This window comes from Puma concolor, chromosome B4 (assembly GCF_028749965.1).
Source record: "Puma concolor isolate L17-30 chromosome B4, mPumCon1.1.hap2, whole genome shotgun sequence".
Taxonomy (NCBI): Eukaryota; Metazoa; Chordata; class Mammalia; order Carnivora; family Felidae; genus Puma; species Puma concolor.
In genome coordinates, this window is record NC_141673.1 from 113791340 (window position 1) to 113804102 (window position 12763).

The 12763-nt window shown below is 36.6% G+C and overlaps 1 protein-coding gene across 4 annotated transcripts in view; it reads right to left on the reverse strand.

The window, feature by feature from the left end:
• The window catches only part of LOC112867942 (coiled-coil domain-containing protein 7), a 149122-nt gene that overhangs the window by 118780 nt on the left and 17579 nt on the right, over nt 1–12763 (reverse strand). For all 4 annotated transcript variants that reach the window (XM_086714617.1, XM_086714614.1, XM_086714616.1 and 1 more), the window contains one exon: nt 12503–12586. In XM_086714617.1, the coding sequence (XP_086570743.1) occupies nt 12503–12586 (84 nt within the window). The remainder of the gene's footprint in view (nt 1–12502; nt 12587–12763) is intronic.

Consider the following 12763-nt stretch of genomic DNA (forward strand, 5'->3'; position numbering starts at 1 on the left):
GTAGGATGTTCTTTAACCTCCATGCATTTGGAGGTTTTCCAAACTTTTCTTCTGGTTTTCAAATTTCATAGCACTGTATCTGAAAATATGCATGGTATGATCTCAATTCTGTTGTATTTACTAAGGTTTGTTTTGTGACCCAGTATGTGATCTATCTTGGAGAATGTTCCATGTGCACTCGAGAAGAATGTGTATTCTGCTGCTTTTGGGTGAAAAGTCCTAAATATATTGTCAAGTCCATCTGGTCCAGTGTATCATTCAGGGCCATTGTTTCTTCATTGATTTTCTGCCTAAATGATCTGTCCATTGCTTTAAGTGGAGTATTAAAGTCAACTGCAATTACCATATTCTTATCAATAAGATTGTTTGTTATTGATTTATATACTTGGGTTCCTCCAAATTGGGTGCATAAACATTTATAATTGTTAACTCTTTTTGATGGATAGACCCCGTAATTATGATATAAGGCCCTTCTTCATCTCTGGTTACAACCTTTAGTTTAAAATCTAGTTTGATATAAATATGGCTACTCCAGCTTTCTTTTGACTTCTAGTAGCATGATAGATTATTCTCCATCCCCTTGCTTTCAATCTGAAGGTGTCCTCAGGTCTAAAATTGGTCTCTTGTAGACAGCATGTAGATGGATCTTGGATTTTTATCCATTCTGATACCCTGTTTTTTAAATTTTTTTTATCTTTATTTATTCTTGAGAAACAGAGTGTTGGTGTGTGAACAGGGGAGGGACAGAGAGAGTGGGAGACAGAATCTGAAGCAGGCTCTAGGCTCTGAGCTGTCAGAACAGAGCCCAACGTGGGGCTCAAACTCATGAACCCATGAGATCATGACCAGAACCAAAGTAAACACTTAACTGACTGAGCCACCAAGGTGCCCTAGATACCCTATGTCTTTTGATTAGAGCATTTAATCCATTTACATTCAGTGTTATTATTGAAAGATATGGGTTTAGTGCCACTGTGTTATCTCTAGGTTTCATGCTTGTGGTGATGTCTCTGGTCCTTTGTAGTCTTTACAACATTCCACTCACCGAGTCCTCCCTAGGAACTCTTGCAGGGCTGGTTTAGTGATGATAAACTCCTTCAATTATTGTCTGTCTGGGAAAGCCATTATCTCTCCTTCTATTCTGAATGACAGCCTTGCTGGATAAAGGATTCTTGACTGCATACTTTTCCTATTCAACACATTGAATATTTCCTGCTACTCCCTTCTGGCCTGCAAAGTTTCAGTGGATAGGTCTGCTACTATCCTTATGTATTTACCCTTGTAGGTTAAGGCCCATTTGTCCCTACATGCTTTCAGAATTCTCTCTTTATCTTTGTATTTTGTCAGTTTCACTATGATATGCCATGGAGAAGACCTAGTCCTGTTATATCTGAAGGGAGTTCTCTGTGCCTCCTGGATTTGGATGTCTGTTCCTTCCCCTGATTAGGGAAGTTCTCAACTATAATTTGTTCAAGTAAACTTTCTGCCCCTTTCTCTCTCTCTTCTTCTTCTTCTGGAACTCCTATGATATGGATATTATTACATTTCATTGAATCACTTAGTTCTCTAATTCTCCCCCCATGGTCCAGTATTTTTTTATCTCACTTTTTCTCAACTTCATCATTTTCCATAATTTTATCTTCTATTTCACTTAGTCTCCCCTCTGCCTCGCCTCTTCTATCCTGTTACTGCATCTAGTTTATTTTGCACCTCATTTACAACATTTCTTAATTTGTCATGACTATTTTTTAGTTCCTTGATCTCTGCAGCAATAGATTCTCTACTGTCTTCTATGCTTTTCTCAAGCCCAGTGATTAATCTTATAAGTATTATTCTAAATTCTTGATCAGATAGATTGTTTTATCTATTTTGAGCAATTCTTTAGCTGTCATTTCTTCCTGGAATTTCTTTTGAGAATAATGCTTCTGTTTCATCATTTTGGCTAGTTTTTTCTCCCTTATGTGTCTTAATAGCTTGTTTTGTGTCCTGCACCTGTGAGCAACTATATTAAAAAGGGGTCATATGCTGTCTAGGCCCTGACCTTCAGGAGATGTTTTTGGAGTGTGTTATGTGCTCTCTGTTGTTTTGACTCTGGTTGCTTTATCTCCTTACTCATAGTGGTGGTTTGGACCTTCCATCAGGTGTGCTTTGATTTGTTCATTGAAGTAATCCTGGAAAAAAAAAAAAACTAAAAAAAGGAGGAGCTGGTGGTGGAAGAAGCCTTATCCCTTACAAAGAGAGAAATGACAGGGGCAAGGAAAAAGAAAATAAAACTGACCAGGCAGAGAAACTATATGGCTTACTCCAGAGAGAGAGAGGAAAATAAAGGAGGAGACACAAAAGAGAATATGTCTGCCTAAACAAACCAACAACCAGAATAACCAGACTAGAGAAGAAATGAGAAAGAAAAAGAACAGGAAAAAATACACATACACACACACACACACATATATATATATATATATATATATATATATACACACTTATAAATATATATACACACACACATATATATACATACATATATATGTGTGTGTGTGTTTATATGTATATATATGTGTTTGTATATATATGCATATATATATATATGTGTGTGTGTGTGTGTGTGTATATCAAGAACTGACCAAGAATTAAATCAGAAAATGCAAAACTGCTGGGTGCCTTGGATGCCTTGAAACCAGTGTCTGGGCTGGTCTGGAGGAGGGGCTGTCTGGTTGATAAGTATCAATCTTGCTCTGGTAGATACATAGTTACCAGGCACCAAGGGGCGTGGTTTGGTGTAGGCACATCCACTGTAGGCACCTCCACTGTGGGCCCCTTGTCCTTTCCCTGAAGCCCCACATCATTGGTGATGGGGAGAAAAATGGTGACATGCCAGTCTCTCCTCCCTGGATGGGTTGTCCCAAGCCACTTTGTTTAGGCCATCTTCACAGTGCTTTCAGGGGCATGAGTAAGCCAGTTTTTTTCACTCCAGTCTCCCGCACCTCCCAGGTCATCAGATGAGGTTCAAACCTCAATGACTTAAAGGATCCCACTCCTCACTCCCTGGTTCAGGGAAAGTGCCACTCCACCCCACCCACAAAGGGCATCTGGCTTCTCACAATGCTGTGCCAGCACAAGCAAGGTGGTTTGTCCTGATCCACAGTCTCTGGTGCCTCCTAGGTGCTCAGCTGAGATTTGAACCCCCATGTCTTAAGGGATCCTGTACTGTGTGCTCCAGTTCCAGGGTAGAGCCACTCCACCTAGCTGATAAAGGGCCTCTGGCTGGCGGACACAAGCAGGGTCCTTGTCCTTGGAATGGCTCTTGTCCTTCTCCCCACAGCACTCAAGGGAGGGGATTATACTCTCCAACTGCAGACTGTACCTCTGAGCTAGTTACTGAGCCCAGGGCTGGCTCCCCTGCCCCCCCACCCCCCCGCCCCAGGTGTGTGAACAGAGCAGCTTGCCCCAGTCTGGAGAAAGTCCCACAGTTAGAAATTGGAACTATCTCCATTTTTTCCAATCCCTGGTCCATGGTTTTTCTCTTGTCCAAATACAATCCTACACTTGTACAACTTCTCTTTCTCTTCCTTTTGTCTCTCCGCAGAAGGGGATCCCTCCCCTCTGTGCCTATGCCACTCTTTTGTCTCTTCCCATTCACAATCGCACACCTATGAACTGCCAAGTTGTCCAATGGGCCCCTGGAGATGTCTCTGTCACTTTGCAGCCCAGACTCTTGGAATTCCAAGTCCTCTGGCCTCAACACTGCTGTGGTTGAGGGACGAGGGAACTTCAGGCCCTCCTAGTTCTCTGCCATGTTGACCACCAATCCTGTTAGCTTGTCTTTTTGATGATAGTCATTCTAACAAGTATGAGGTGATATCTTACTGTGGTTTTGATTTACATTACTGTAATGATTAGTGATGTTGAGCACTTTTCCATGTACATATTGACCATTTGAATGTCTTCTTTGGAAAAAATGTTTCCCTGCCCATTTTCTAATCGGACTGTTTGGGTTTTCCCCCCAATATATATAGAAGTTCTATATATACTTTGGATATTAACACCTTATCAGATATGTGCTTTACAAACATTTTCACCCATTCTTTAGGTTGTCTTTTCATTTTGTTGATGGTTTCCTTCACTGTGCAGAAGATTTTTAGTTTGATACAGTCTTATTTGTTTACTTTTGCTTTGTTACCTTTGTTTTTGATATCACATGCAAAAGAATCATTGTCAAGACTGACTGACTTCAAGGAGCTTATCCCAAGTTTTCATCTGGGAGCTTTATTGTTTTAAGTCTTATATTCAAGTCTTTAATCCATATTGAGTTGATTTTTGTGCATGGTGTAAGACAAGGGTCCAGTTTTCCCAAAAAAAATTTATTGAAGAGACTATCCTTTCTCCACTGTATATTCCTGGCTCCTGTGTCATATATTAATTGACCATATATGTATGGGCTTATTTCTGGGCTCTCTACTCTTTCCCATCAATCTATGTGCTTTTATGCCAATGCCATGCCATTTTGATAACTATAGCTTTGTAATATAGTTCGAAATAGAAGACTGATGCCTCCCGCTTTGTTCTTATTCTCAAGATTGCTTTGGCTGTTTGGGGTCTTTTGTCACTTCTTACAAATTTTAGGATTTTTTTCTATTTCTGTGAGAAAATATCATTGGAATCTTAATATGGGTTGCACTGAATCTGCAGGCTGTTTGGAGTAGCATGGACATTTTAACAATATTATTCTTCCAAATCATGAACACCAAATATATCCCCATTTATTTCTTTCTTCAATTTTTTTCATCAATATCTTATAGTTCTTAGTGTACAGATATCTCATATCCTTGGTTAAACCTTTCCCTAAGTATTCTGTTCTTTAATTCTTCACTTTCAACCCTTCTGTATTTTTTTTAATTTTTTTTAAATGTTTTTATTTATTCTTGAGACAGAGAGTGACAGAGCATGAGTGGGGAAGGGGCAGAGAGAGAGGGAGACACAGAATCTGAAGCAGGCTCCAGGCTCTGAGCTGTCAGCACAGAGCCCGACACGGGGCTCGAACTCACAGACTGTAAGATCGTGACCTGAGCCAAAGTCAGACACTTAACCAACTGAGCCACCCAGGTGCCCCAACACTTCTGTATTTTTATGCTTTAATATATTTCTAGTAAACATATAGTTTAAATTCATTTTTAACCAAATTTTTTCCTTTAATTGGTATATTTACTGACATATTTAGATTTATTTCCATTATCTACTCTCTAATTATTTTTTTCTCTCTTTTTTTAGAATCTTTTGGATTTTTTTTTTTTTTGTCATTCAATTTTCCTCTACTAGGATAAAAATTCGACACATAACATATGTTTTTTAAAAAGAAATTTTAATAGGAATACCTAACTTATTAAAGTCATTATTATTCTCCCAAACAAGGACCTTAGATTATATTTCAATTGCAATTAATTCCAAGTCTAAGTTCTCTCCTGATGTACGTGATAATTATCATGCATTTTTATTCTATCATATTTTCTAATCCATAAGATTTGATTATTAATATATATTTATATTACATGCATATACATATATACACTTATTCAATATTTACTACATTTATCATGTAGGTTGCTCTACTTGTTACTCAGACCTTTCCTCTGGATTATTTTTCTCTCTCCAAAAAAACATCTCATAGTATTTCTGTTTTTATCAAAGTATAATTGACACATGTTACATTAGTTTCAGACATACAACATAGTGATTTGACAACTTTATATATTATGCTATGTTCACCACAAGTGTAGCTATCATCTGTCACCATACAACATGATTACAGTACCATTTCCTATGCTTTAACTTTCATCCCTCTGACTTATTCATTACATAACTTAAAGCTGTAGGGGCGCCTGGGTGGCGCAGTCGGTTAAGCGTCCGACTTCAACCAGGTCACGATCTCACGGTCCGTGAGTTCGAGCCCCGCGTCGGGCTCTGGGCTGATGGCTCAGAGCCTGGAGCCTGTTTCCGATTCTGTGTCTCCCTCTCTCTCTGCCCCTCGCCCGTTCATGCTCTGTCTCTCTCTGTCCCAAAAATAAATAAACGTTGAAAAAAAAAATTAAAAAAAAAAAAAGCTGGAAACTCCCACTCCCCTTTACTCCTTTTTGTCTAGTCCCATCATCTCTAGCAGCCATCTGTTTGTTTTCCATATTTATGGCTGTTTCTGTTTTTTCTTTGTTTGTTGATTTGTTTTGTTCTCTAGATTCCACATATAAGTGAAATCATATGGCATTTGTCTTTCTCTAACTTATTTCACTTAGCATAAAACACTCAAAGTCCATTCATGTTGTCACAAATGGCAAGGTCTCATTCTTTTTATGGCTGAGTAATCTTCCATTGCATATAGATACCACATCTTCTTTATCTATTCGTCTATTGATGTACACTGGGTTGCTTCTATATCTTAGCTGTTGTAAATAATGCTGCAATGAACATGAGGGTATATACATATATTTTTGAGTTAGAGTTTTTGCCTTCAAATAGGTAAAACTCGTAAGGAAAAAGAAAAAAGAACTAATCCAAGTAACTCATGAATACAGAATTTAACATACACCTTATACTCAGTCTTGGGAAAGAGTACTGCCAAGGGATGAGGTAGGGGGATAGTATAAAAGAAATCATGAAATCTCTTTAGATTTGTTTTTATAGTGATATAACAAGAAATCCTTAAACAATCTTGTAAGTATTATAAGGTTGAGCAAAAGAATAAATATGTTGATGTTAAGAGTTAGGATTCTCACTATGGAAAGAAGGAGTATACATATGAAATTGAGGAAGGCAAGAACAAGCCCTGAGGTGAGAAACTAGAATTAAAGGTGTCTCTGAGATTTTGAGATTTCTAAATGTGTCTGTTCATGTGTGTGTGTGTGTGTGTGTGTGTGTACATGTGCACTTTATTTTTATGTAGAAATATGAGCACGTGAACTATGTATATGGTATGTGTGCATACCTGTATACATTTCGTAGTTCTGTCTGCTGAAACAGCATAAAAGCAAAGACACTCCAGAATCACTGGGCATTTTTAATATCATTCCTCATTAAAGAAATAAGACTTTGTCAGCAAGATAGTGAATATGAAGCCTGAAACCCTCCTTCCCCCACAAAGACAGGGATTTTACATCAAACAAACCAAATGCCTCTGAGAAGTCCAAAAACCAGTTAAACTTTAACGTTTCCTGTACCTTAGGCAAGGACAAGACCAACCACATCAACATGAAACACCACTTAAAAAAAAAAAACAAAAAACATATACTCTCAACATTAACTTGCCAGAGCCTCTCCCTATCCTGACACTGTAGCACAATTGGGAAGAAATCCCCAACTCTTGTCTTCCCCTTGGGGATTGAAAGGAGTAGAACACATATTCAACACTCTGATTTGGGAGCCAGGAGGTTGCCCAAATGGCCAGTTTCCCTCTTGCCTCTATCCAAGAATTGACTGCAATAGGGTGCCAGAATCTCTGAGAACTAAGACCATCAACCATTCACCAGAGTACATGAAGCACCAGAGATTGCAGTACCAAAAATAGACACTAGGTGGGGTTCCTTACTGAAATTTATAACAGCACCACTGGGAGTACCTGCCTCAAAGATTACACACATAAACCCAGAGGGAATGCCTACCCAAAAAGGGCCTAAGAAGCCTCCAGTATCTAGGCAGGCTGAATGGAGAAAGTCTTCCCTATAGGAAATCAGACCACAAAGTCTGGAAGAGATGCCAAAATTCTAACAACAAAAAGTAACAAGACATAGAAAGAGGGAACCATGGCACATTCAAACAAACAAATTAAATCTCCACAAACTAATCATTTTTTTTAAGTTTATTTATTTTTGAGAGACAGAAAGAGCACAAATGGGGGAGGGGCAAAGAGAGAGGGAGACAGAGAATCCAAAGCAGGCTCCAGGTTCTGAGCTGTCAGCACAGAGCCCTACATGGGGCCCAAACCCACAGACCATGAGATCATGACCTAAGCCAAAGTGAGATGCTCAACCAACTGAGCCACCTAGGTGCCCCTCCAGAAACTAACTTTAAAGAAACAGAAATGTATGAATTATGAAGAATTCAAAATTGTCATCATGAAGATACTTAATGAGCTAAAAGAGAGCACAACCAAAGGAAATGAGAAAAACCATACATAAACATGAGAATATCAAGAAAAAAAAATAAAAACTATGAAGAAAAACCATACAGAAATTCTGGAACTAAAGAATACAATAATTGAATTGAAAAATCCATTACAGGAATGCAACAGCTGACTTGACCAATTAGAAGAAAGAATCAGAAAACTATAAGACAAGATCTTCAAAATAATCAAGACAGAAAAGGAAAAAAAAGGAAAGAATGAAGAAAAATAAAGAGAGCCTAAAGGACATATGGGATACCATGGAATGGTACAAAATATGAATTATGGGAACTGAAGAAGGAAGAAAAAAGAAACAGGCATGGAACTTATTTGAAGAAATGATAAAAATTTCCCAAATCTGAAAAGAAAATAGACATACAAATTCAAATAGCTTAAATATCTCCAATTAGGAAAATATCAAAAGAAATCTATACTGAGATACATCATACTAAACTGTCAAAAGTCACAGAGATAGAATCTTGTCAACAGCAAGAAAAATAGAACACATTACATATAAGAAAGTTTATACCAGATCATCAGCAAATTTTTAACCATTAGATTATGGGCTACTAGGGAGCACTGAAAGAAAACTGCCAAACAAAAATACTATATCTTGCAAAACTATCCTTCAAATATAAGGGAGAAATCAGGACTTTCCCAGATAAAAAGAACTGCTGAAAAGAATTCATTACCACTAGACCTTCCTTATAAGAAACCCTGAAGGAGTCCTAAAAGTTGAAGAGAAATAACAATAAACATCAACACAAAACCATACAAAAATATAAAATTCCCTTACAAATATAAACGTATCAACAAATATCCTGTAGTATTCTTAAGCAGGCAAATAAATCACTTATAAATTTGGTACAGAATTTTTTAAGATGAAAACTAATTATAAACTTAAGTTAATGGGCATACAATGTAAAAAGAGGTAATTTATGTCATGAATAACATAAAGTAGGAGAGGCAGGAATGTAAATAGTAGAGTTTTTATATGTAATTGAAGTTGTTATCCGTTTAAAATAGATTGTTGTAACTTTAATAAGTTTTATATAATTGCAATGGTAACCACAAAGTAAATAACTATAGAATATAAACAAGGGGAAACAAGAAGGGAATCAAAATACATCACTACAAAAAAATCAACAAAACACAAAAGAAGATACCAAGAGAGAAAAAGAGGAACCAAAAGCTACCAAACAGAAAGCATAAACAACATGGCAATAGTAAGCATCTCCTACAAGTACTATATGCTGCCCCTAAGAGACTGTCTTTAAATCTGAGAACTCACACAGGCTCAAAGCAAAAGGCCAGAAGAAGATATTCCATAGAAACAGGAACTTAAAGAGAGCAAGGGTGGCCATTCTTAGACAAAATAGAGATTAAGACAAAACTGTCAAAAAATAAAGAAAAAAGAAAGATATATATAATGATAAAAGGGCCAGTTCACTAGAAATATGTAACAATTATAAATATATATGCAACTAATATTAAAGCACCCAAATATGTGAAGCAAACACTAACAGAACTAAAGGGAGAAACAGACAGCAACACAATAATATTAGGACATTTCAATATCCCCACTTTCAGTTATGGCAAGAACAATCAGACAGAATATCAATAAGAAATGAAGGACTAGAGGCGCCTGGGTGGCTCAGTCGGTTGAGCATCTGACTTCAGCTCAGGTCATGATCTCGTGGTTCGTGAGTTCAAGCTCCACGTCGGGTTCTGTGCTGACAGCTCAGAGCCTGGAGCCTGCTTCAGATTCTGTGTCCCTCTCTCTCTCCGCCCCACCCCTGCTTGTACTCTGTCTCTCTCTTTCAAAAATGAATAAACATAAAAAAAAATTTTTAAGAAATGAAGGACTAAACAATACTGTAAAATAGATATACATAACAAACATATACAGAACACTCCACCTAACAACAGCAAAATACATGTTCTTCTCAAGCACTCATGGAACATTCTCCAAGACAGACTACATGTTAAGGACACAAAACAAGTTTTAACAAATTTTAAGATCAAAATCACACAAAGCATCTTTTTAAACACAGTGGTATAAAATTAGAAATCAATAGTAGAAAGAAAACAAAAAAATCCACAAATATGTGAAAATTAAACAACATGCTCTTGAACAATCCATGGATCAAAGAAAAAATCATAATGGAATTTAGAAAATATCTGAAGATAAATGAAAACAAAACACAAAATACCAAAACTATGAGATTTGGCAAAAATCAGTACTAAAAGTTTATGGTGGTAAGTGTTTACATTTAAAAAGATCACAAACTGAGACACTTGGGTTGTTCAGTTGGTTAAGCATCCAACTTTTGATTTCAGCTCAGGTCATGATCTCATGGTTCCTGAGGTGAAGCCCTACATCAGACTTTGCACTAACAGTGCTGAGACTGCTTGGGATTCTCTATTCCCTTCTCTCTGTCTCTCTCTCTTTCTCTCTCTCAAAAATAAATAAGTATTCAAAAAATAAATTAAATAAATAAAAAGATCACAAACAATAGCCTTTTATCTAAAGGAACAAAAAAAATTTTGTTTAAAGCCAGAGTTTGCAAAAGAAAGGAAATAATAAATATTAGAGCAGAGATAAATGAAATAGAGATAGGAAACAAAAATGATACCAAGAGTGGTTTTTAAAAAGATTAACAAGGGGACGCCTGGGTGGCTAAGTCAGTTAAGCCTCTGATTCTTGATTTCAGCTTAGGTCATGATCTCATAGTTCGTGAATTCAAGCACATCAGGCTCTGCCTGACAATGTGGAGCCTGCTTGGGTTTCTCTCTCTGTCCCTCCCCTGCTCACATTGTCTGTCTGTCTCTCCCTCTCTCTCAAAATAAATAAACTTAAAAAAAAAAAAAAAGACTAACAAAAGTAACAAGCTTTAGCTAGATTAACTATGAAAAAAAGAGAATATTCAAATAATTAAAATTAGAAATGAAAGAGGATATATTACAATGATGTCCACTTTGCTCAAAGACAAAAGATCATAAAAGACTACTATACACAATTATATGCCAAAATATTGGATAACCTGGAAGAAATGGATAAATTCCTAGAAACATATAACCTACTGAGGCCAACCCATGAAAAAATTTAAAAATCTGAACAGATCTATAACTAGTGAGGAAACTGAAGCAGTAATCAAAAACCTCCCAACAAAGAAAAATCCAGAACGAGATGGCTTCACTGGAGCATTCTATCATTTAAAACACCAACCCTTCTCAAACTCTCCCAAAGAATCAAAAAGGAGGAATTCTCCAAACCTATTCCATGAGGCCTGCATTATCCTGATATCAAAACGAGACAAAGACACAAGAAAACTACAGACCAATATCCCTGATTAATAATGATGCAAAAATCTTAAACAAAATACTAGCAAACAGAATTCAAAAGCAAATTAAAAGGTAAAAACAAGTAGGAGTTATGTCTAGAACATAAGCCTGGCTCACTATTTGTAATAACATGAAACAATGTAATACACCACATAAACAAATGAAGGACAAGAACCACATGATCATCTCAATAGATTCAAGAAAAGGTTTTGATAAAATTCCACTCCTTGATGGTTAAAAAAAAAAAAAAAACCTCAATAAACTAAGAATAGAAGAAAACTAATTCAGCATAAAAATCCTTATGTAAACAGGCCACAACAAATTTTTGTTTTCTTCATGCATGTCTTTTTTAAAATTTTCATTAATTATGACATATTGCCTTTGTAATATAATTTACCTTATTAAAAACACTAAAATAAAAATACTATTAATACTATATTTTCATCTGTAAATATGAAAATACCAATGACTCTATCAATGCTGTACTTAAAGGAAAATTCACAGATCTAAGTGCCTATGTTAAGAATAAAAAAAAATAATACTTTCTAATGCCTATTGTAACTCATTAAGGCATTGTATCTAGACTAATATTGCTACATGATATTACATCTAAATTCAAACAACCAACATAGCTTTAAAATATTTTACCACTATAATTATTTTAATAGCAATTTTTTTTAATTTTTTTTTTCAACGTTTATTTATTTTGGGGACAGAGAGAGACAGAGCATGAACGGGTGAGGGGCAGAGAGAGAGGGAGACACAGAATCGGAAACAGGCTCCAGGCTCCGAGCCATCAGCCCAGAGCCTGACACGGGGCTCGAACTCATGGACCGCGAGATCGTGACCTGGCTGAAGTCGAGGCTTAACCGACTGCGCCACCCAGGCGCCCCAAGAGCAATTTTTAATAAATATAAAATGTATTAGTATAAAATTTATTAACAGTACCAATAATTTAAATTAAAACAATAAATGATATTTTAGATTCGATAATTTATGCAGAATACATACATGACGTTCTTCCTTAGCTGCTTCTTCTAACTGAGCTGCAAATTGTGAACAACATATCAAGAATGAATTCAGATCATCCCCAGCCTTTTGAAAAGAATAAAACAAAGTTACTTTTAATTTCAGAACCCATATGCATACCCATCTATATTTTAGTACATTTGCTTTTAAAAATAATTTTTGTCTAGGGGCGCCTGGATGGCGCAGTCGGTTAAGCGTCCGACTTCAGCCAGGTCACGATCTCACGGTCCGTGAGTTCGAGCC